General features: G+C 42.1%; 1 protein-coding gene across 1 annotated transcript in view; it reads left to right on the forward strand.

Moving 5' to 3' along the window:
• The window catches only part of TLN1 (talin 1), a 3,443,760-nt gene that overhangs the window by 3,063,964 nt on the left and 353,253 nt on the right, over positions 1–26,543 (forward strand). Inside the window, exon 50 of the mRNA XM_044078439.1 lies at positions 11,018–11,201. Within this exon, the coding sequence (XP_043934374.1) occupies positions 11,018–11,201 (184 nt within the window). The remainder of the gene's footprint in view (positions 1–11,017; positions 11,202–26,543) is intronic.

Genomic DNA, 26,543 nt, shown 5'->3' on the forward strand with positions numbered 1-26,543 from the left:
TATCTGCAAGAAAAATTATGCAGGCTTTGGGCTTCATGGCATCCTGCATCCTACTAATTCCATATGCAAGACTGCATATGAGGAAACTTCAATGGTACCGAAAAAGTGTCTGGACACAACATTGCCACAGCTTGGAAACAATGATTACTCTCATTCCTTGCCTGCAACATGAGTTTCGATGGTGGGCAAAGGCTTGTTACCAAAACAAGGGACAGCCATTCTCACTTCCCCCAGCCAGGCAGAACCTAACGGATGCATCAGATTATGCCTGGGGAGCCCACATGGCAGGAAGAGGCATTCAGGGCACCTGGTCTTCAAATCAAATGCATCTACATATCAATCAAAAAGAGATGCTAGCTGTTCAAAATGCCCTGACAGCCTTCAAGGACCGAATTCATCCGAGACAACTACTGATAAAGACAGACAACACCACGGTCGTGTGGTACATAAGCTGGGGGACACACATTCTTACCCCCTTTGCAGACTAGCCATGACTTTATGGGACACAGCATTGACTTACCAAGGTCATCTGCAGGCACAATTCCTGCCAGGAAAGGACAATACTCTGGCAGACGAACTAAGCAGAAACCTTATGGATCCCCACGAGTGGCACCTGGATCCACAAGTCTTCAGCATGATAACAAAGAAATGGGGATGCCCGGACATAGATCTATTTGCCTCCCCTCACAACTATCAACTAAAAAGATTCTGCACAAGGACTTATCACAGATGAGCAGGGAAAGTGGACGCCTTATCTTTCAACTTTAAAAACCTATCAGTATATGCCTTTCCTCCCCAAGGTACTCCTAAAGTTGAGACAGGAAAAACCAAAAATGATTCTGATTGCCCCAGACTGGCCCCGCCAGTACTGGTATCCGATCTTAAGGAACTTGTCTCAATGCCCAGCCTGGACCTTACTTCAAATACCTCACCTACTGTCCCAACAAAATAATTAGATTCTGCACATCCAACTCAGGACTCTAAACCTGGCAGCATGGCAGAAAATGTAGCCATACAAAGCACACCTCTCAGTAAAGCTGTGATGGATGTAATTTTGGAAGCCAGAAGGTCTAGTACTAGAAAATCCTATGCTGGAAAATGGAAGAGATTTTGTGCTTGGAACCAAGCTCAAGGAACTGACACAGCTGTAGCAAATATTCCTCAAATTTTGCAGTACTTAACTGAGATGCTGGACAAAGGCCCATCTTTTTCATCAATTAAAATTCATCCCTGTGCCATTTCGGCTCATTACAATACAGAGCCACCACCCTTTTCTCATCATTTATTAAGGCAGTACCTCAGAGGAGCCAAAAATTTAAGGCCTCCAAAGAGACCGCCAATTCCTGCATGGGACTTCAGTTATGTATTGGAAAAACTCACCCTACCTCCTTTTGAGCCAGCTGCTACTGCGGATATAAAGTTCTTATCTTGGAAAACAGCTCTGCTCCTAGCAATAACTTCTGCAAAACGAGTGTCAGAGCTACAGGCTCTCATGGCTGTGGAACCTTTTATCATTTTTTATCCAGACAGGGTCTCTCTGAGGACAACCCCTACATTTTATGCCTAAGGTGGTGGTGTCCAATTTAGCCCTTAACGAAGCCATTCATTTGCCAACTTTTTATCCAAATCCACAGAACAAGGGGGAGAAAATTCTGAATTCTTTGGATGTACACAGACAACTTAGATTCTATTTGGACAAAACTAAAGTTTTCAGAAAGAACAATTACTAGTGGCATATGCTGCAGGATCACAAGGAAAGGCCATCTCCAAGCAGACTATTTCAAAGTGGATAGGTCACTGCATTCGTTTCTGCTACTCTCAGCATGGCAAGCCAGTGCCTAAGGGCATTAGGCCACATTCAACCAAGAGCGGCAGCCCCTTTGGCAGCTTTTCTCAGGGGAATACCAACCAAAGGCATTTTAGAGGCTACTACTTGGAGTTCAGTGCATACCTTTACAAAGTATTACAATCTGCCACTTTACTCTAAATCCAGAGCAGGCTTTGCCACTGCAGTTCTGTAGGGCCTCATAGCCAGTCCTAATATTGTTTAGCTCCAGCACCCCAACCATAGCTTTGGGACTCTACCCAAGTGTAATGACTGCAACAATGAAACACGAAGAACATAGTACAGTTGTGTACACTTACCATAAATGTAGATGTTCAAGTGTATTCACTGTTGCAGTCCAGGTTACCCACCATCCCCCTTATTTCTGCTGGAACTTATCTTTACTTCTCTGATCTACACAACCTATGTGGTGCATTTGCGTGCAGATGAAGGTAAAGTTTATTTTGGTGCATGTATGTTTTATATATATATATATATATATATATATATATATATATATATATATATATATATATATATATTATCTTTTCATTGAATTGCAAACCATCGAGACCAAATCGAAACCCCATTTCATCGAAAACTCATTTCATCGAATCTCAAATCATTGAAAACTATGAAGCAACTACAAATAACATCCCAGACACTTTGTACTATGTGTATGCAGGGGGGGCAAGCCCCTGCACCCATTTGGGGCTCACACTAATTAAATATACCAACTCCAAGGTTGCACTACAGTGGGGGGAAAAGGTAATTTCCTAACCCCACTGTAGTGCGACCTTGGAGTTGGTATATTTAATTACGGGGGGGTGTGCAGGGGGGCTTGCCCCCTGCATAAACGTAGTAAAAACATTGTGGAATGTTATTTGTAGTTGCTTCATAGTTTTCAATGATTTGAGATTCGATGAAATGAATTTTCGATGAAATGGGTTTTCGACAATTTGGTCTCGATGGTTTGCAATTCAATGAAACGATAATTCGATGGTATGAAGTGGAACCATATATATATATATATATATATATATATATATATATATATATATATATATATATACCTATAGCCTACCTTTTTGGGGACACCTGACATAGAATTCAGGCCGACTGAGGGCAACCTGCCTGCAGGATTACCCAAATGTAATGACTGCAACAGTGAATACACTCGAACATCTACATTTATGGTAAGTGTACACAGCTGTACTTTCTGTCCTCCAGTGTGTCTGTTTTTGAACATCTTTGCCACTTGGATATGATTCTGTAAGAATGGGCCTTGTTTTGGCACCTTGGTATTACCCAATCAGACCTTTCGATTTTTTTACCTTTTGATTGTGTTTCGGCATCTGAGGCAGATTTATCTTCCGTGCATGTGATTATTACTAGCAATCACCACCTGCAAAAAGGCCTCTGAGGTCAGATACGTTACTGATATCAAATCTCTATCTGTGAAAGGGCTTTCTGCATTGTTTGCTTATTTTACAGGAGTAACAAAGTAGTATAGCTGTAAAATTTGTTAATCATGGCACCATGTTGTGCAGTTTAGTCCTTACTTCCGGTAACTGAGTGTGCGGTTTGCATTCTCTCCCTATCTTTGTGAGTTTTCTCTGGGTACTTCAATTTCCTGTCACATCTCAAAGATGTGCTAATTGACAGACTAGATTCAACTGTCCATTGTATTTACCAAGTTGTCCATTTGTCCAAGGTCATGGTTGAAAGGGTTGTTTAACAGATAAATGACTTAAATTAGATGTATCTGCCTTTCTGCTAGAGTTTAGATTTATTCCTTCAGTGACTGTGGGTTGGTTTGTTTGCTTTGTAATCCTTGTGTATTGTGTTTTTCGTTTCCTGATTTGGAGCTTGTACTGATACGGTGGATACAGCTGAACTAACACATGGGTTGGGCAGGTCTCCCCACTTGGTACATGATGCCATAGTATGTCCTGGCATGCTTGGTCCTGTGAGTGATGAGAGAGAAAACTATTGTTGAGATGGTGATAGAACATTTGCCTGTTTCAGAAGGCCTTCTCATAAATGTATAAGCTACACTTATTTATTAGAAAGATGACATAGTCAGACTTCTGTGCTCCAGAGGAGTGTCAGCCTTCAGCTTACCATTTCAGTGGGAGTTAATTCAAAGAGATGTGAGCTGAGCCAACTTAGTCCAGTCTTTCAACTTCACTATTGTACAGTATGAACACTTAACTGGAGGGCAAAGCTGATTTTCTAAGGACACTTCTACACAGCCTGCTTGATTCCAGCACCCTCTGTCATCTCATCTACTTTAGGATTGTATTAGAGACAAATAAGGACTTGCTGTTTTCTTTCTCAAAGAAAAGGTTGTTATGCAATCCCTATGTATCGTCAGATCACAGCCCTTCCTGCAGCCATTTGGAAAATTTTAGAGTAAGTGCTTCACTTTTTTACTATCATTTGCTTGTCATGCTTTTTAAAGACAAACAATCACAGAGCTAGGATGTAAAGGGTCTGCCAAAGAGTTTTCTGTATGGCAAACTTTATTTATTTGTAAATTTACCTATCAGCAGAGGATGTTCATCGTGTTACACTGCTGCAGTCATTACAGTTGGGTTATCCTGCCATCAGGCGGTTCCCCAGTCGGCCTGAGTTCCAAAGTCTTGGTCCGGCGTCGGTTGCTGTCGCCTCCTCCCTGACGTCAGTGCGGCAGGAGTATATAAGATGCAGCTGATGCCATTTTCTCCAGTCTTTCTTGCCACGCGGTGCCCGAAGCAAAAGCAGTTCGCAAGTGCCGGTCAGCCGTCTCCTGAGATTTTCTTTCCGAATCCAGAACCGAAGTCTTCTACAAAGCTAAGTACCCCGTTGGGGAAACTTTTTCTTGACTCAGACCGATGTCAGTAAAAGTTAACTGTATTTCTTGAGGGAAGCAAATACCTCATAAGGATTTCCATTCTTATTGTATCCCATGCCTAAGCCCAGACCACGACGTCACTGGTTGTCAGTTTTGTGCTAGGTTTAACAAACGCACTATTAAATGTCGGTTTGATTTTGCCCGACATAATTTTGGTAGAAAATTCAGTTATACCATGCCGTCGGAACTTCCGATGACCAGAATACATAAAAAGTGCAAAGACAAGGATAGGCATCCGAGGCCCAAAACTGATGACGAAGCCTCTTCTAGGCAGGTCGCCGGTTCTCCGGTTTTCAGCGAGGTGCCTTCGCAGCCCCTGACGACCGCTTCTGTAGAACAACAGGCCACCTCTGACTCCCACGTGGAGATGGCTGGGCCTTCGGATGCACAAGTTATTCAGCCTACTGAAACTAACCCTTCAGAGGGATCCAGAGTAGCTGAGCTGCCTGCAGCTTCAGAGGGTGTTTTCAGACCTACTCAGTTAAGCATTAAACCCTCTGCTAAGTCTAACCCAGCTTTAAAATCTAAGAAACAAATACAGCATTCTCCAGTACAGGCCTCCATGCCTAAGAAACAAATGCTCAAAATGGCCGAAGACCTAATCACTCTGATCAGGGGGTCCCATCCCCCTCCTGATAAAAGGCCTAGACAGGATGCAGACTGACTCATCCGACCAGGTGTCCATCTCTTCAGATTCATCCTCAGACCTAGAATATTCTTTACCCCCTTCCGAGGATTCTGATGCTGAGGAGTCAATTCCATCAGCCTTTCCGCCTGAGGACTACTCCTTTGGGGAAACCTTGCATACCATGAGGGAGCATTTCCATTGGGAAGGCCAGGATTACTCAGAATCCAAGAAAAGGCTCAGAGACTTCCTTTTATTACCTCAACACAGACACCTTACTATTCCACCAGTGTTAGATAAATCCTGATTCCTTCTCTCCAGCCCCAGTTAAACCTGACCGATACAACAGAGTCCCTGAGTCTCACAAATTTCTGTACAAAAGACCTGTTGCTGACCCTGAAACTATTTCCCAGGGACCCAAAGGGGGTTAAGGCCTCATCAGCCAAGAATCCAGTTCCCTCTGACAGAGATTCCAGAGCATTAGACAGATGGGGAAAGAAAGTATATACGTCTGCAACTTTAGCAATGAAGGCCTTAAATTGCCAGTTCCACATGCTAAAATATTAGCAATTTCTACTCTCTCAGCTGAAGCATAAAATGTTTCCAGATTCAAATCCTCCTACTTTTAAAGAAATGCAGGATTTATTGCATGCAGCTGAACAGGTGGGAAAACATACTACAGGCTCTGTCATTAGAAGACATGCTTGGTTAAAAGAACATACGTTACCAGACCATGTTAAAGCAAAATTATTAGATGCACCTTTGCAGCAGGATGTGTTGTTTGGAGTTAAGGCAGAAGAGGTATTAAAGAAAATGGAGGATAAGGCAAAATCTATGCAAACTGTGAAAGATTTCTTACAGGTTCAGCCTCCTAGATTTAGCAGAAATTGGCCAACTAAGAATTGGTCCTTTCCAGTTGCAGACAGACCTCAGAGGCAGATACAGACTTCCAAGAGGTAGAGGTCAACCACAAGGTCCTTACAGGCCTCGACAATGGGTTGCATCAGGCCAGAAAGAAGGGGAAGACAGGCCCCAACCATACAAAAAGCAGCCCCAATGACTTCCCGCTATAGTTGCCAAACAACTCTCTCTTGGCAGCCCCCTTGGGAGGAAAAGTGGCACTTTTTTATCACAATTGACATTGCATCACCAAAGACAAATGGGTTCTCAACATTGTATCTCAAGGTTACAGGTTCCACTTTCACACTCTGCCAAGGTTAAAAGGAATGCCAAATCTGCCACTAAATCAATGGGCAGAGGCTCAAAAACAAATTACAGCACTCATGGATATGAGAGCTATTCAAAAGGTACCACCACAGGAATAAGGACAAGGATTTTACTCGAGGCTTTTTCTAGTTCCCAGGAAGGACAAAGCCTGGAGGCCCATTTTGGATCTTTCTTCTCTAAACACATACCTGGATGTTCCGAAATTCAAAATGTTGACACTACAGCAGCTTCTTCCCATGCTGGGCAAGAAAGCTTGGCTCGTGACATTGGACCTCAAGGAGGCATACCTGCATGTCCCTATCAGACAAAACTGCAGAAGATACCTCAGATTCATAGCTGGTTCAATGCATTATCAATTCTCTGCACTGCCCTTTGGCTTATCTACTGCGCCCAGGGTCTTCACAAAGTGCCTGGCACCAGTAACTGCATTTTGCAGACAGAAAGGAATTCAAATTTATCCGTACCTGGATGACTGCCTGATTCAAGCAGAGAGCAAGGACATTCTTCTAAAGCATCTGGCGTTTGTAAAAAAGTTATTAAGTTGCCTGGGGTACACAGTAAACGAAAAGAAATCAAAACTAGTGCCCTCACAAGAGATAATATTCCTGGGTGCCAGCTTGAACACAATGGCCCAGATGGCTTCTCTCATGCCAGACAAGCAAGGACAACTGACTCAGTACTTTCAATTGATGGCAACAAAGACTCAACTCCCTGCAAGAAAAATTCTGCAGGCCTTGGGTTACATGGCATCTTGCATACTACTAATTCCATATGCCAGACTGCATATGAGGAAGCTACAATGGTACCTAAAGAATGTTTGGTCTCAACACTGTCAAAGTTTGGAAACAGTTATACCACTAATTCCTTGCCTTCAACAGGAGTTTCAATGGTGGGCTCAAGCTTGTCACCTCAACAGGGGACAACCTTTTACTCAACGCACAGCCAGGCAAACACTGACAACAGATGCATCGGATTACGCCTGGGGAGCACACATGTCAGGCAGCTGTATTCAGGGCAAGTGGCCCGCAGAACAAAGGCATCTTCACATCAATCAAAAAGAGATGCTAGCTGTACAAAATGCACTTATAGCTTTCAAGGACCTGCTGCATCCAGGACAACTACTACTAAAGACAGACAACACTACGGTTATGTCGTACATAAACAAGCAAGGGGGCACTCACTCCTACCCCCTCTGCAGGCAAGCCATGACCTTGTGGAACACAGCTCTAAACTATCAAGTTCATCTGCAAGCACAATTCTTGCCAGGAGAGAAAAACACACTGGCAGACGACTTAAGCAGAAACATCATGGATCCCCACGAATGGGAATTGAATCCACAGATATTCAGAATGATAACACAGAAATGGTGGAGCCCGGACATAGATCTGTTTGCATCCCCAATGAACTGCCAGCTACAGACATTCTGCACAAGGAGTTACCATCCACAAGCATGGAAAGTGGATGCCCTCTCATTCAGCTGGAAAAACCTACAAGTATACGCTTTCCCACCACTACCTCTCCTGCCAAAGGTACTCATAAAAGCCAGGCAAGAAGAGCCAAAGATGATCCTGATTGCACCAGACTGGCCACGCCAGCACTGGTACCCAATTTTAAAGAACTTAGCACAAGGACCACCCTGGATTTTGCCTCAAATCCCACATCTGCTGACTCAGCACAACAATCAGGTACTACACAGCCAGCTAAAGACCTTAAACCTAGCTGCATGGAAGATTCCTTAGTCAAAGGCAATGCCGCTCTCCAAAGCTGTTATGGATGTCATTCTGGAGGCCAGAAGGCCTAGTACCAGGAAAGCCTATTCGGATAAATGGAAGAGATTCTGTGCTTGGAACCAAGCATGCAGCCTTGACCCTCATGTTCCAAACATTCCTCAGATACGAAGTCAGTAAAAATACGCCCAACAAGCGGAGAAAGGTTCCTGCTGCACAAAAAATAAAATAAACAGATTCTGAACGCCAACGCATGCACAGGAACCAAATGGATACTGATGCCATTTGGTTCCTGTGCATGCGTTGGCGTTCAGAATCTATTCCTCAGATACTACAATATTTAACTGAGATGCTGGACAAAGGACTCTCCTTCTTATCCATTAAAATCCACGCCTCTGCCATCTCTGCTCATTACAACACGGATCCACCAATTTTCTCTAATCCTTTGCGAAGACAGTACCTCAGAGGGGCTAAAAACATAAGACCGCCCTGTAGAGCACCTACTCCAACTTGGGACCTCAACTTTGTTTTGGAAAAATTGACTTTACCTCCTTTTGAGCCAGCTAACACAGCAGAATTAAAATATATCTCCTGGAAAACTGCTCTACTCCTGGCAATAACATCAGCACAAAGAGTTTCAGAATTACAGGCACTAATGGCAGTGGAACCTTTCCTCATTTTCCACCAGGACACTGTGTCTTTAACAACTAACCCTACATTTATGCCAAAGGTGGTATCCAGTGTGGCTCTAAACCAAACTATTCATTTGCCAACTTTTTATCCAAAACCACAAAATAAAGGGGAGAGACTACTGCATTCCTTGGACATTCACAGGCAGTTACGCTTCTACTTGGACAAAACCAAAGCTTTCAGGAAATCTGAGCAATTATTGGTAGCATATGCTGCAGGAGCACAGGGAAAAGCCATTTCAAAACAGACTATTTCAAAATGGTTAGATCATTGCATATGTTTCTGCTACACACACCATGGTAAACCTGTACCTAGCAGCATTAGATTTCACTCCACTAGGGCAATAGCCACTTCAACTGCCTACCTCAGAGGAGTACCTACCAAGGATATTTTGGAAGCAGCAACTTGGAGTTTTGTGCATACCTTCACCAAGCATTACCATCTGCCTCTATACTCTAAATCCAGAGCTGGCTTCGCCACTGCAGTACTGCAGGGCCTTATAGCCACCCCCTAATGCCTTATAGAACCAGCCACCCAACCTCAGCTTTGGGATTCTACCCATGTGTAATGACTGCAGCAGTGTAACACGAACATAGCACAGTTTTGTACCTACCATAAATGTAGATGTTCAAGTGTATACACTGCTGCAGTCCAGGTTACCCTCCCTCCTTCCCCTCTTACTTGCTGGTACGTACCTATGTCTTCTACCCTTTACTACCTATGGGGAGTATTTGCTGGTAGCTGAAAGTTGTTTGCTTTTATTATGTATGTTTTATTAGCAATTTGAATTGCCTACCCTTTTGAGGGCACATGACATCTGGGGCGAGAAAAACTGAAGAAAATGGCGTCTGCTGCATCTTGTATACCCCTGCCGCACTGATGTCAGGGAGGAGGCGACAGCAACCAATGCCGGACCAAGACTTTGGAACTCAGGCCGACTGGGGAACCGCCTGACGGCAGGATAACCCAAGTGTAATGACTGCAAGCAGTGTATACACTCGAACATCTACATTTATGGTAGGTACAAAACTGTACTTTTTGCCTAGTGAGGTCTAGTGTTCAGTAAGTATCTCTATAACTAATCTTTTTAATTGTTTATTCCTTATAAACATTCTTCAGGGAGACTTTGTCCTTTGGCCATACCAGTTAACATTTGGCAAAATAAGTAAAGTCAACCAGTTATGTGGCAGCATACAGCAGTATGCTTGTCATACTTATGGCATCTTGGTAACACTAAGCACAATGCAAAACAGCTTTTAAATTGTCCTGCCACAGAGTATCTTATTACTGCCTGATGTATTGGTTTAGCAGTGATCAAGTTAGGGGCCTCTGCTTGTAGAATTGTATTGCTGGCCATATTGCATTGCTGTTTACTACCATAGTACTATTGCCATGACACTGTACCACCTGATACACCACAGCACCATTCATAGTATTGCTTTACTGCTTAGTTTTTCATAGTGTTTTTTGTTTGTGACTGATGTACTGTTGGTGCCATTTAGGTTAATGTTTCTTTGCTTTTCACAGTGAAGTAACATGTTTGATTATAGAATGATGTCATACTAGTTCTGTGCTGCTGTCAGATTCCACATAGCAGTTCTGTGCTGTGTGTTACTTCAGTTCCTGAAATGTTCTGTAACTGTCTGGGGTGTCAGACTACTCCCCAGTGCTTTTTTTTTTTAATTCTTGGCATGTGGCATTATTTGGTATGTTATATTTGACATTTTAGTTTACATTGTAATACTCTTGATGGGGGAAAGTTGAAGAGGTGGTCCGCTTGCTGAGAGTGAAGGTATGGAGCAGTACTGCCTCCTTACCATGTATTACAGAGGAAAAGGAGCTAGCTTTTGCTGTAAACCCTGCCACTGAGTTAGAGAGACACTGTTGTCTTGTTCTTTATCATTTTGTTCATGGCTAGACTACTTTGAACATGTAGGTGAGTGAGAACCAGACTGGTGCTGCTTTTTGTTGTTGGGATTTACTGTAACATGTTCTTTTCTTCTTCCTCCTGTCAATGTCCATTGCAGAGAGAACATCTTGAAGACTGCAAAAGCCTTAGTGGAAGATACCAAGGTGTTGGTGCAGAATGCTTCAGCAAGCCAAGAAAAACTAGCTCAAGCTGCACAGTCTTCTGTATGTACAATCACACGGTTGGCAGAGGTAGTAAAACTAGGAGCTGCCAGTCTGGGTTCTGATGACCCAGAGACTCAGGTAAGGCAGGTCACTGAATATTTGTAAAAAGGAAAGAACAAGTCTCTCAACTGAGTAATTGTGAAGTAATGCTAGAGAAGTGATCTCTCTCATTGTGTGGGATCATTGCAGTCACATGGAACAGAATATTTTTGAAAGACAGAGTTGCAAATTATTGGATTTGACCTAAGAATGTAGTAGACCTAGGAATGGCAGTTCTAGTGAAGGAGAGGAAAAAAGCAGAATTATACTTTGTGTATTGAATAGGAAACTCTGCAGATTTGTTGAGCCAGTTAAATTGTGTTTTTTCTTAAGACTATGTGTGAGATGATTTTCAATAGTTGAATACCACTTCATGAAGTACATGTTGTCTGAGCCAAATGCCATGATGATTTATGCCCATCAGTATGTCAGTACAAACTGCAAGGTACTAGGGTAATCACCAGGTTAAAAGTTGGCATCTATCCATTAAAAGCTACCCACAGCCATTGGACTTCTGTGACCTGTTCCTTTATTTTATTCCTTGTTCTTAATAGACATCTCAGATTTGTTGCCGTTTTCTAACTGAAATTCTTTTAATTTGCACGTGTTTGATATGCATTTGTGCGTTTAAAATGTATGCATGCATTTGTAAAACTTCACTTTGGAGCTGCACATTGAGGTTTTGGAAGGTTGAGCAGTTCAGTGGCTCTGATTGTAATGTTTGTAGCATTTCTGACATGATGGAGATTAGGTATGTGTGGTACCAGTCGAGTTAGTCCCTGTCTGATGGGGGTAGAAAGACAGGAGACATTTCACAAATATTGTGATAGTCTACTGACTTGGAAACAGGTGTGCAGTCATAGTACATCAGTCAATCATAGTATTTGATACAGTACAGACAGACACAGGACAGTAGGTGTTCATTGTACTGTTTACTTTTGCAGTAGTGATACTACTTGGGACTTGTGCTGCAAAAGGCCATATGTCTGGCCTGACCTTCAGAGCTTTTCACCATTTTATCTTGTGCCAGTCAGACTCCCTCCCATATATGCATAGTTTCATGTGTAGTACAAGAGGGACATCTGCCCTTGCCATTTGAATTCTTTCTTGCTGCAGCACAAGAGACTGTGTGTCATTGTCAGCATCCTCAGTTTGACTTGGCTTCCACAGTACAAATAAGTACCTCTTGGTGGTAAAAATATATTTTTATCTTTGGATTTTGCTTGTTTTTAGCTAATGAGTTTTCAGGAGTTGGGGTTAAATGTTAGTTTCTAAAGTTAATAGCTGCATTATTTGTAAGAAGCAGATTCTGCATATAGAGTGTCATACTCTGTATTTATTCCGTTTAGAAGTGGGGCATGACGTCTCCTGTTTTCCCTTTTGTGCTAGGTTATACCAGAAGATCATCTTGTAGATGGCTAAATCTGTTGAACTGTTTGAACCAGAAAAAGCTGCATGCTTCATCTATTACAGCTGTCCCACTTAAAAAATGTAAAGTGAAAGGCCCAAGACCATCCTGGACTTGAGAATGCCTAGGGTCCTGCAAGGTGATTTTGCAGCCTCCAAACCTGGTACCTACCCAGACAGTGGCCTTTTGCGTTGTCCCTTGGTAGGTCACCCTACCCTCAGATGGCACATCCTCAGAGGCTGGAGTCTGCAGCCATCATTCAATCCAAATGTCTCTCCTTGGGTGTCTGGTTGCCATCATTTCATAACTACCTGAGAGTGAGGAGGTATTGATGTGACGTGTGGCTGAAAATTTGAAGTCATCATCCCCCCTGCAGTTGGAGATTTCTAAGGTGCCCCTCACTCCCCAAAGTAAGGCCAAGGGAGTCCAAACCTTAGATGTTCACTAGCCTGACTAAACCTGAGCTGGGTGGGCCATTTCCCGTCCTTCAAAACCCCCCTCACAACTTGCCTTCAAGACTTGTCACTTTTCAAAAAGAACCTGCAGCCACTTTCAGAGCTGTAATTCATGTCTGGTGCCTACACTGAAACAAGAGCGATAGAGAGAAACATCTTCCACTGAATAATTGGACTTGATTCATATATGTGAATTTTACAACACCTTTGCAATTCTCTTGGCACTTTAGAGTTATAGTTCAAAGTTGAAATGGGTGTATTATGAAGCGGGAACAAAAGGGTCTTTACTGTCTTTGGGTAATTCAGCCACCAATTTTTTTTTCCTAAGATGTTGGTGTTCCCTCCTTAAAATACTGTTAAACAAAACCTTCCAGATTTTTTATCACCACCACCCCAGTTTCCGAACTTCTACAGGTGTATCATCTATTCCTGGAAACTTCCATGTTGATTTGATTATACATCACAGTTTTGGTCTCATACTGTTCCTGTCTTGGCTGTAAATCATTAAGCTTTGTCTTCCTCTAACACTGACATTATTAAGTATTCCATAAATATTTCCAGTGCCTTTTCAAGGTTTCCACATTTCTGATTTATACATATTTTCTTAAAATTTCCAAAAATATCTGTAATACCGCTGTAGAATCTCTAGTTGTTTTCTTGTCATAGGATTCCTAGGTTTGTTGACAATCCTTTCTTAGTTCCTGTTTGTCATTGTTCTAAAAGTTTTTGTGCTGTGGAGTTGCTATCAGAAATAGTTGCTAAACAGCTACCTTTCTAATCTCATGCTTATTATCCAAATACTCATTTTTCCATTAACACATTGCAGTTGCTCCTTTTCTTATTCTGCCAGATTCCCCTTTTTCTGCAATGTAGGCCCTCGAAATAATTCTTACTGTCTTTCCAATATCTTTCTCTTATTTCTACCCTATTTTAAACTTTCATTTCATCACACTCACTATCCCTTCTGAAGAAATTTCTTTGTTCCATAATAACTCTTGAATAATTTTCTCTACCCATTCCTTAAATGCCTGCCTTAACAAGTACATAGGAAAGCACCCGTCTCATTTTTATTTCATTACCCTTTATCTTTATCTTAACTTTATCTGTGCATGATCTGATATCATTTTTGGATGTGCGTTGAAACTTTCAATTGAATACACATCTTCTTTCGGCTTTTCCTGGTTAGGGGTCGCCACAGTGAAATTCCGGTCCGCTAATGATTGGCAGTCAATTTTTATGGTGCCAAGATGCTAGCCCAACCTTCAACAAAGACACGCCCATTCACACATCTTTCGAACACCCCTTAACCGCGGGGAGGATATGCAGACTCCACACAGAAGGTGCTCCGGCCGAGAATTGAACGGGAGAACCTCTTGTTGTGAGGCGACAATGCTACCGCTGAATGCACATGCTTCTGTGAAATATTAATTCTATCCACTGCAGCCCAGTTATTATACCTTGAGGAATAATAATATGCAAATTGTCTGATTTCCTACTATTGAATTCACATCTTCCATTCCAAATGTTTTTGTGTATTTGTTTTCCTTTCTAAGTTTCCCAGATGGAGCCTCACTATTGCAAAGTTGCAGTTCCAGTCATAAACAATAATTCCTGCTGCAAGCTGATTTTCTCCCTAAAATTTTTAAGCTCTGTAATAGCAGTTTTAGATGGAATGTAAATGCATGCTAGTATAATCCTCCTCCATTGCCAGTAGCAACTTACTATCGCAAATCTACCATTATCGTCTTCCGCCCCTTCTATCTCTGTTGAAGCCCAACTAGCAAGTCAGTATTAGACCCCTTTTCCTTTGTCCCTGATATTCTGCTAAATGTCCATCTTGAAATCCATTTCGTTGAATTCACATGCTCATTTCTATCCAAATGTGTCTCCTGCAGCATTGCTATTTGCACCCTGTGTTTGTTAACATATACCTGTAAGGCCATTTACATTCCATGACCATATGTAGAGAATCACCGTTATCAAAGAAAGTTTTTACTCCCACCTATTTTTACATGACAGTTCTTTTGAATGTGTATTTCCAACTTTTGGCTTACATGCACGTTCCAATTTTTGGCAGGTTGATCTTTTAAACAATTACTACTTGTAATCTCCTTTTGAACCTGTCACTTTTTTCATGACTTTTTGTTTCAATGTAAACACTCAAAGAAAAAAAAAACTAAATACATTTTGAACCCCCCAATCCCCTTTAGATTATGATAAACACACAAAACCGTGTACATTTTTAACAAATTGTTTACCTGTTCAGATGGGGGGTAGTTGCCTGAAATTAACAGCTGCACCTAAAAGTAAACTAAAGTTGCAGTTTCCCATACTAAACTGATTGCTTTCTGTTCTTTTTTTATTTCTATTCCCCTCCCAGATATGAAAGTCCGCGTACATGTTTTAAGTAAACATTAAATTTTAGCTGTAAGAAAAAGTATACCAGCTGCCTTTAAATAAACTAAGCTGTGCACTGCTCTATTAAGTACATTAAAATATTAAGACTGCTGGGACACTGCAGCTTCACGTTCGCTTCCCATAGCTTCAAAGTCTGATTTTCACTGTACTGCTTGGCAATGCATCTTTTAAATGTTGCATTTCTCTCAGCAGCGAGTGCTCAGAACTCTCACGTTTAATTGCTTACATCTGCAAACAGCTTATCTCCTAGTAAAAGCAGTCAGCATGAGGAAGAAAAAAGTTAATCTTTCAGATGCATGAGAGAATCTTCATAAATCTCACTCTGAATGCAATTTGCAGGCTTCCCATCTTGTCTTTCAGTGAGAGATTTGCTGATAGAAAAAATAAATAAACTGAGGAACCAAGACAATCCTGAAATTTCTTTTACATTTGTGAATAAAAGCTGAAGTTGCAGCTTGAGAAAGTTTTTGTATCTTCAGACAGCACAGGTGCATTTGGTGGCTGCATAGGAAAGAACTGAGGATGATGTAGACAGCTCCCCTTTACTACTTACCTTGCTGACTTCCTTAGTGTGGAATGGATGGAGACCAGTTTTATTCTTGAGGAGTGATGGATGAGTCCAGTGCTCTGGAAGTCTGTCTGAATGTGTCTGCTGAGGCTAATTCCAACTCACCATGAGTGATGCTGCAGTAGTGATCCTAATACTTTGAACATCTATTGTCATGAGTGTGCTCACACAGCAGCACTTTCCTGTGAGTATAGAAGTTCAGAATGCTAACCTTGTAGGCTGTTGTACCTCTGCTCATAAAGAGTGCTCTAATGATGATCCTGGTGATGAAAGGGACACCTGTCTATGCATTCCCAATCAAAGGGGACATAGGCAGTTTCTCAAGTTTTGTGGTGGGAAAGATAATGGATCAGTTTACTACTTTGTCTTTTGGTCTATCTGCTGTACCTAGGGTGTTCAAAAATGCTTGGCTGTCAGCATTTACCCACTTAGAAACAAAGGAGACTCACCTAGACCCCGATCTGAACAACTGTCTTATTCGCATAGGAGAACTGCACACGCCTCTTCATTTTTGGGAGTTTGGGAGATGCAGTACTATATATCAGGGCAGGCAAGATGTCTAGTTGTCCGGCATATGCACTTCTAAACTACTACTTTGACCAGGAAACTCTGAAGACATACTGGATAGCAGTGATTTCTTGAAGGCAGTAAGTTACATGTCTGCCTGCATTCTTGTGCTTCCCTTAGCCAGTGTTATGTATGCGGGGGAAAAAACATTATATTCCATAAATATTGGGAAGACTGCCATTACCTTCATTAAAAAAAGTGATTCCTCTGATCCCTGCAGTCGAAATTGGGCTACACACCGATCAACAGCTTAACTTTAGCTCTTCCAGTGTGAAAGCAGAAACTGAGGAACAGCAAGTGATATTGTCAACTTGAGTAAAATTCAGGTACTGGCTAGTTAGTACTGCCTGGATGCCAGTAAAGAAGAAACCAACAGAGCCTGAAAGAAAATGAGTTAGAAAAGGTGAAGAGATGGTCAGAGTCCTGCAGCTGTTCAGCAGAAACATTTCATTCTTCAGCATGGATTCCACTAATCTAAAAGTAAAATAAGTCAAATGTATCCAATGCTGATAAAAATAAATGAAACACTGAAGTATATCAACTGAAATAAAAGGCTGGAAAAAATGGAAGAACCTTTAACTTGCCATTTAGATTAACTGATAAAACTGCAACAACCAGAGGTTGACCTGAAGAAAAATCTGTCTGAAAATGAAGCTTCTCAACTGTTTAAAAAGAGTTAGAAGAGAAAGCAGATGTAGAAGACCTGAGATTTTCTGTTGTACCAGAGAAACTGGAAAGAAAATACTGTGTTAATTTTCTGAAAGCACAAATAAGCAGTTGGACTGGTATACCATAGCAGGAACTGTTAAAATTGTTAATTGAAAGGGCACATTGTGCATATGCTCCAAATCTGGCCACTAGTAAGCAGCCAAGACTTTGATAAGTAAAAATGTAAACTTACCAGCAGAAAGAGTTGATCTTGACAAAACTGTGACAAAAGGGCAAAGTATTCAAAGTTGGAGATAAGAGTGCTTGTGGATAATTACTATTCTCTGTATACCAGGTAGAAGAGAAACAGTTTTGTTCTAGTAATCAGGGAATGTCGAGAGGCAAGTGCGAGACTCCAGTTGCTGTATCCAGAATTTTTTCCTGGAGGATCAAAGTAATATTTTGATGTAGAACAGGCTGAGGAGGAAATGCAAACGTTTGCTCAACAAAAAGTGAACCATCAAGCAGACGAGGACTCTGCTTCTCATTTTTTTTTATTTCCTGAAAATAAAGCACACGGAAAGACTTTGCTAGTGCAACTTACATTGTTCCAAAGGAAAATGCTTGAGAGACGGAGAAAAACACAGGAGCTGACCAGAAGAATCGGGAGTACCTTGGAATAGAACTGGAATCTGAAATTGGGAGATGGTGAGAGAGAGAGATGAACAGAAGATGACCAACAACACTGAAATTAGTGAATATATGTGAAACAGCAATCACATTTGTGAAATATGGCTGTATAAAAATATATGGAAAGAGTAGACTTCTGACTTTGTTAAACTTCTGGAGAACTGAAAAGCATTTGATTCAAGTCATGTCATTAATGCTTGGAAGAACTCTGAGGGAAGGGGAAGAAAAAGGAAAAAGGTGACTAAAACAATTTCTGCTCTTAACAGTATTTTTATGAAACTTTCACAATAAATACCAGTTGCTTTTCTTGTAGTGAAATATTTTTTAATTTGAAGTATATGATAAAGTTATTAAAGTAAACAGATGCCTTTTTTCTTCCTCTTCGCTCTTTTTTGGTATTCTAAAATGTAGACATTACAGTGCAAAAAGAAGAAAATGTAGACAAAAGTATGTTTGTTAATGGACTTTAATCTTGGGTTGTTGAGGTGGGGAATGGGTTGTAAAAATGACCAGATCATAATATATGTAGAACTGAGACGTTTTCTCTTACTTTTGCATATGTGAATGTCTAGATTGACACCTGGCTTAATCTAATAAATTTTATGTGTAATGGAGAAGAAAAAGGTTCCTGGGAGCATATGTTCAGAGTTTAATGAGTTGGCAGACTTAAAAAAAATGTCCTACAGAGTACTTTGTTAGGAATTCTGGGTGAGCAAATGAGTATCACTAAGGAAATGATCTTTTGAGCTGGGACGCATGATCTGAATTGCCTAGACCTAGTAAGGCCTTGTTAATCTTAATTCTGAAGGCTGCTAAAAAGGCAATTACTAGAAAACGTACATCAAAATCTAAACCTACTATATGTGGAAGTAGTGCATTTTGTAATAGAGATAAAAGAACATTAAATAGGATGTTTAGAAAAGAGTATAGGAGTAAATTACATAGAAATGGTGGGTACAGTACATGCAAAACATTTTGGAGAAGGAATGAGGTTTAAGAGATGGCAAGAATTGAATGATTTATTTAAGGTTGCTTTGATCTTATGATATGTAACATTATATGTGATATATAATGTTTGTAAATGTGAACTTGTTAATATGATTTGATTACTTATGTCATAGGTGATGTTTAAATAAAGGTATTTTAAAAAGTAGAAATGAAAGGGGGGACCTAGCAATGAAGATTTTTGCATTTTTGGGAAGTCGCTGGGTTGTAAATGCTTGGTGACTTTATGCCATAGACAAGGGGCATCTCCATGGGTGTGAACACAAGTTAATGTCCCAAGCTGTTTTCCTGGTTTTAGAAGTTCAAGGTGTGTGTGCTTAGTCAGTGTGTGCTGGAAATGGAGCAGTTTTGAGAAAAACTTTTCTCACTTGGAAGAAAGCAGTTCTCCCTTACTTCTCAGTTGATAAGTGGTGGTGTCAGTGTACTTATTCTCTGTCTTGATGCATGGAAGGTTTCATTTTACATTCCCTCCCTTCCATTTTCATTCCACAGTGCAATGCACAAGAAAGAAAGACCAGAACATTTTCTTGTTACCCCTTGTCACTGACAAGGATGCAATTTCAGTTTAGTCTTGAAAGTTTCTAGCAATACAGGAAACCATTGTGGTCTTAGCCAAGGATGCCCCCATATATATGGGACAAGTCAGCCCACATCAGGATCTAGCTTCTGATGTAGATTCCCTGATTCTGTTATTTGCCAGGTGAAATTTCAAGAGTAATTGAAGCTGTTAGAAGTATTTTTGACTGCAGACCTATACCTCCCAGTAGAAACTTGTTAATTTGAGCAAAGTGTTACCCTCTGCCACTTTGTTCATTTAGCTTGTAGGTGATGGTGATATTGACATATGTCAAACACTTGTATAGCTTGGGCCTCAGTTAATCCACAGTTTAGGTAAATGTATTAGCTATTCCTGCCTATCATGACCTTGTGGAGGGCAGGATTTATGGCTTTGGACTGTCTGGTCATTCAGTGCCTTAAAGTAGTGATACATCTCCATGTCTCTCCCTTCCATGGTACTTGAATTTTATGGTTGGCATGCTTACCTGTCTGCTGTTTGAGCCCACTAGTAACCATCACCTTCACGAGTTGGATCTTGAAACTTTAAGCCCTTATGTAGGGGGACCGTGCCTTGGTTTACGATAAGGTGCTCTTTAAGATAAACCCACCTTTCTTCCCAAAAGTTCATAGGTAGGTACTAGGCTATCTGCCCGAGGGCATTTATAAGCTTAGCTAGAGTGTGTCGGCTTTCGCTGCCCCATTGATTAATTAACTGATCCTTTGTCAAGCAGAGCCAGTGAAGTGATCCCAGGGGTGTATTTTCTGTTACCCATCCACTCGTCAAGGTTTCTCTTGAAGAGTGTTAGTGAGGGGCACTGCCTAATGTAGTTTGGAATTTTGTTCCAAAGCATGGGGAATCTCTGTGACAGGCATCTATCCCTCTAGCATGTTCTATTTATTGTGTCAAGGTTTAGCTCACTAGAGAGCATGGCTCGCAGTGACTTGGATTTCTTTAGGTGGAGCATGTCCATCAATTCTGAGTTGGACATGGCTTTGTAAGTCAGGCAGAGATCACCTCTGAGTAAGCGATATGCCACTGAGTACAGCCGGAGTTTTTTCAGTCGGGCTGCATAGGACATACGTTTGAGGCCTGTAGTCCTCTTGGTGAGGTACTTTTGTGGTCTTTCCAGCTGTTGGAAGTGTCTTATGAGGTACATCCCAAATGGGGCATTGTACTCTGTGATGGGTCTGATGAGTAGAGGGGCACTATAACCTCTTTATTTCTAGATGCAAACCCTTTAGTAATTAGATGGACCACATAGAAGGTTTTCCTAACTACTTTGGCAAGACGATTGTCAAAGGAGAGATTACTATCTACCTGGGTCCCCAGATCTCTTATTACCTCTTCTGTATTAAGGGGGCTGCCATCTATGTGGTAATTCGTGGGTGTTTTGTTTTTCCCAAACGGGATGACTATGCATTTTTTGGCATTTAGCTTGAGGCCATGACTTTGACACCAGGTGTCCGTCTCAGGCCCTTTTGGAGGATGTCCGTGTCAGCTGGAGAGTCAGTTATGGCTCCCCAGCTTGCAGTCATCGGCAAACTTGGTTAGCCATAGTCCTCCTGTGTTCGGCATTTACTTCTCAGAAGTACAGACTAACAGTAGGGGTCCCAGGACCGAGCCTTACAGGACACCACTTGTGACTGGTTTAGAGTCGGACCTGGAGCCCGCTATTCTTACCGTGCGAGTTCTGTCTGTAAGCCAGTTGGCAACCCATCTCGTGACGTAGGGGTTTATGTTCAGGCTGGTGAGTTTGTCTGTAATACCAGAGTGGGTAATGGTGTTGAAAGCCTTGGCGAGGTCAAGGTAGGCTGTGTGAACCACCTTTCCCTCCTCTATGGCCTTGGTGACTGTCTCAAAGAAGTCAACCAGATTTAGTAGGCATGATCTGCCCTTAACAAAGGCGAACTGGGTTGGGTCAAGTGTTTGGAGGTTCCCAGTGTCTTTGTTAATGATTTCCATGATGATGCGCTCCATAGCCTTGCAGACCAGGCTAGTCAGGCTTATGGGGCGATAGTTACCAGGGTCAGATGTTCTTCGTGTTTCACTGTTGCAGTCATTACATTTGGGTAATCTACTGGCAGGTTGCTCTCAGTCGGCCTGATTAACAAAGTCTTGGGTCCCAAGGCCGGTTGCTGTCCCTTCTTCCATGACGTCAGGTCGTCAGGGGTATAAAACATGCAGCCGACATCATTACATCAATCTTTCTTGCCGTGCAGTGCCCGAAGCAGAAGCAGTTCGCAAGTGCCGGTCGGCCAACTCCTGAAATTTTCGTTTTCGAGTTTCAGAACCGAAGTCTTCAACTTAAAGTTAAGTACCCTGTTGAGGAAACTGTTTCTTGCTCCGTACCGATGTCAGTAAAAGTTAATAATTGCATTACTTGTGGAAAGCAAATACCTCATAAAGATTTTCATCTGTACTGTATTCCTTGCCTAGACCCTGACCACAACGTACCTTGCTGTCGGTTTTGTGCTTTATTTAATCGGCGCACTATCCATCGTCGGTACATTTTTGCCTCTAAATATTTCTGTTCTTGGTTTAATTATCCAGAAATGATGTCAGTTAGCCATCCGACTACCGGGATTTTGAAAAAACACAAAGATAAAGACAGGCCGTCGAGGTCCAAAACTGCCGATGAGACTTCTCCTAAGCCAGTCGCCAGTTCGCCGATACTCAATCAGGCGCTTTCGCAGCCGCTGATACCCGCTACATCTGACTCGCAGGCTTCTACTGAGACCCATTCGGAGTCCGGTATGCCGTGAGATACTTCACCTATGGAACACACGGATGCCTCTACCTTGGATGGATCTGGAGCCGCTGTGCAGGCACCGGCTTCTGAGGGTGTATTCACGTCTACAGACTTGCATATTAAACCAACTCCACCTTCAATACTAAGGCCGAAATCTCGATCTATGTCGAAAAAAGCGACGCCCAGGCTACATGTTCAGGCCCCTATCCTTAAAAAACAAATGATCAAAATTGCTGAAGATCTAATTACTCTAATCAGGGGTAGTCAACCCCCCCCCCCCACACACACACACACACACACACACTTCTAAGAGGCCTAGGGCTGAGCTTGACTTGTGAATCTTCTGATTAGGACTCTGTTTCTTCTGACTCTTCTAATGACCTGGATTTGTCCATGCCTACTTATGAGGATTCTGATGCAGAGGATTCCATTCCCTCTGCTTCCCCCCCTGAGGATTTTTCTTTTGGTGAAACTTTACATACCTTAAGGGAGCATTTCCACTGGGAAAGTCAGGAATTCTCTGATTCAAAAAAGAGGCTTAGGGATTTTCTTCTTTTACCTCTGCATAGACCTTTGGCTATACCTCCTGTACTAGACATTGTTGATGTGTTTTCTGAATCCAGTATGGCCCCTGATTCCCTGCATCCAGCGCCTAGTTAAACCTGACAGATACTACAGGGTTCCTGAGTCCCACAAGTTCCTTTTCAAAAATCCTGTTGCAGATCCTGAAACTATTTCTCAGGGGCGTAAGGGCATTAAGGCTTCTACTGCTAAAAATCCTACCCCTTCAAATATAGACTCCAGGGCGCTGGATAGATGGGGAAAAAAGATTTATACTTCTGCAACCTTGGCAATCAGGGCTTTAAACTGCCAATTTCATATGTTAAAATATCAACAGCATGTTATTGGACTACTTAAACAGAAAATGATGTTGATTTCTGACTGTGGGGAAAATAAAGATTTAAAGGATTTATTGCATTCTGCTGAACAAGCTGGAAAACATACTTTGCAATGTGGTTTTGATTCTTTAGAGGCCTCTTGCAGGGCTGCTGTTACTGGGTCTGTGCTTAGAAGGCATGCTTGGCTTAAGGAGCAATCTCTGCCTGATCATGTTAAAGCAAAATTGTTAGATGCTCCTTTAAATCAGGACCGCCTGTTTGGCAATAAGGCTGAAGACATTTTAAAAAAGATGGAAGATAAAGCTAAATGTATGCAAACTGGAAAAGATTTCTTACAAGTGCAACCTCTAAGATTTAGTAGGCACTGGCCTACTAAGAATTGGTCCTTTCCAGCTCCTTCCAGATCCTCTCAAGCCAAGTCCATACACACCAAAAGCACCAGGTTTCAGTCCCAGGGGACTCTCATAACTAAGCAATGGGGGGGGCCTCCACTTCCAAATCTGGAAATAACAAGACACCCTCCTATGGTAAACGGTCTCAATGACTTTCCTTTAACATTACCAAGCACTTTCCCCCTTTGGGGGGAAAGATTGCTCTTCATGCAAAAAACTGGGAACTCATAACCCAGGACAAATGGGTTTTAAATGTAGTGTCCCAGGGATACAGATTTCATTTCCACACGTTACCAACATTAAACGGGTGGCCAGACCTGCGCCCAAATCAGTGGGCAGCGGCTCAAAAACAAGTACTTTCCCTCTTAAACATGGGGCTATTCAACCAGTACCAGAACAGGAAAAGGGACAAGGTTTCTATTCCAAGCTTTTCCTGGTACTCAGAAAAGACAAATCATGGCGTCCAATTTTGTATCTTTCTACTCTAAACACCTTTCTGGACATTCCAAAATTCAAGATGCTGACTCTTCACCAGTTACTTCCTATGCTAGGCAAAGATGCCTGGTTGGCAACTCTAGATTTAAAAGAAGCATACCTGCACATCCCAATCAGGGAATCTTGCAGAAGATACCTACGCTTCAAAGCAGGCTACTTGCATTATCAGTTCTCTGCACTGCCCTTTGGCTTGTCTACTGCGCCCAGGGTATTCACAAATTGCCTGGCTCCAATAATTCCATTTTGCAGGCAAAGAAATACTCAAATATATCCATACCTGGACAATTGTCTAATCCAGGCAGAAAACCAGGGCATTCTTCTAAATCATCTGGCGTTTGTAAAAAAAAAAAAAGGTTCTAACTTGTCTGAGGTACACCATAAACGAAAATAAATCACAACTGGTACCCTCTCAACAGATTACATTCCTGGGTGCAAGCTTGAATACAACTGCCCAGATGGCTTTCCTCATGCCAGAGAAGCAAATTCATTTGGTAACTTACTTCAAGCAAGTGGCCACAAAAACCCTGCTATCTGCAAGACAAATACTGCAAGCTTTGGGGTTCATGGCCTCCTGCATTCTTCTAATTCCATATGCAAGAATGCATATGAGAAACTACAGTGGTACTTAAAAAGTCTATGGAGTCAGCATTGTCACAGCCTGGAAACAATGATTCCTATCATACCTTGCCTACGCATGGAGTTCCTATGGTGGGAACAGGCCTGCCACCAAAACAAGGGACTGCCATTCACACTACCCCTGCCGTCCAAACCATAACTACAGATGCATCAGATTATGCATGGGGGGCTCACCTGGCAGGGAAGTGCATTTGGGGCAAATGGAACCCAAATCAAATTCACCTACATATCAATCAAAATGAAAAGTTAGCTGTACAGAATGCTCTGACAGCCTTCAAGGACTACATTCTTCCAGGACAACTAATGGTAAAGACGGACAACACTATGGGTATGTGGTACATAAACAAGCGGGGGGGGGTACACATTCCTACCCCATCTGCAGACTAGCCGTGGCATTGTAGAACACGGCCATGAGCTACCAAGTGCACCTACATGCTCAATTCCTGCCAGGAAAATTGAATTCACTGGCAGATGGACTAGGCAGAAATCTCATGGAGCCACACGAGTGGAAACTAGAACCACAGATTTTCAACATGTTGGCAAGCAAATGGGGGAGCCCAGACATAGATATATTTGCCTCCCCCCAGAATTACCAGTTGGACAAATTTTGCACAAGGACTCCCCACAAAAAAGCCTGGAAAGTGGATGCTCTGTCCTTCAGCTCAAAAAGCCTATCACTCTACACCTTTCCCCCTCTGCCTCTACTCTGCAAAGTTCTGCTAAAAGTCAAACAGGACAAACCAAGAATGATTTTGATTGCTCCATACTGGCCACACCAACACTGGTACCCGCTCCTGCGCAGTGTGTCACAAATATCCCCATGGCACCTGCCACAGACACCTTCCTTGCTGTCTCAGCAGGAGAACCAAATTCTGCACCATCAGCTTCCAACATTGAACCTTGCAGCTTGGCTAATCACTTAAATTCACCCTTAGCATCCCTCAGCAAACCTGTGATGGATGTCATCTTGGAGGCGAGAAGACCTAGTACTAGAAAATCTTATGCTGACAAATGGAAAAGATTCTGTGCCTGGAACCAGTCTTTAGGGATGAGCACAGCAGCGCCCAATTTACCTCAGATTTTGCAATACTTAACTGAGATGCTTCACAAGGGCCTGTCTTTTTTTCTCTATTAAAATCCACACTTCAGCTGTTTCAGCTCACTACAACACAAACACCCATATTTTCTCATCCCCTGCTCAAGCAGTATCTCAGATGGGCAAAGAACTTGAGAACACCGAGGAGAGCTCCTACCCCTGCCTGAGGCCTTAACTTTGTTTTGGAGAAACTCTACCTCCTTTCGAGCCTGCTGCTACTGCAGACTTAAAATTTCTTTCTTGGAAAACAGCTTTCATTTTAGCAATCACTTCAGCTAGAAGGATGTCTGAATTACAGGCCTTTATGGCAGTGGAGCCTTTCATAATTTTTCATGCGGACAGGGTATCTCTGAGGACCAATCCATCCTTCATGCCCAAGGTGGTTTCCACTGTGGCCCTTAATCAGTCCCTTCATTTGCCAACCTTCTTTCCCAATTCACAGAACAAAGGGGAACGGATTCTGCATTCCTTGGACGTGCACAGACAACTTAAATTCTACTTGGACAGAACTAAATTTTGAAGAAAATCTGATCAATTGCTAGTAGCATTTGCTGCTGGGGCAGAGGGGAAGGTTATTTCAAAACAAACCATTTCTAAATGGATAAGCCATTGCATTCATTTATGCTATAAACACCATGGAAAACCTATCCCCCAGGGGATCAGATCTCACTCCACCAGGGCGGCATCTACTTCTGCAGCCTTTCTCAGAGGTGTCCCTACCAGATATATTCTAGAAGCTGCTACCTGGAGTTCTGTACATACTTTCACCAATCATTATCATTTACCAATTTTCTCT

The sequence above is a fragment of the Protopterus annectens genome, chromosome 1.part1, assembly GCF_019279795.1.
Source record: "Protopterus annectens isolate FY-2018-M chromosome 1.part1, PAN1.0, whole genome shotgun sequence".
In the NCBI taxonomy this organism is placed as follows: Eukaryota; Metazoa; Chordata; order Ceratodontiformes; family Protopteridae; genus Protopterus; species Protopterus annectens.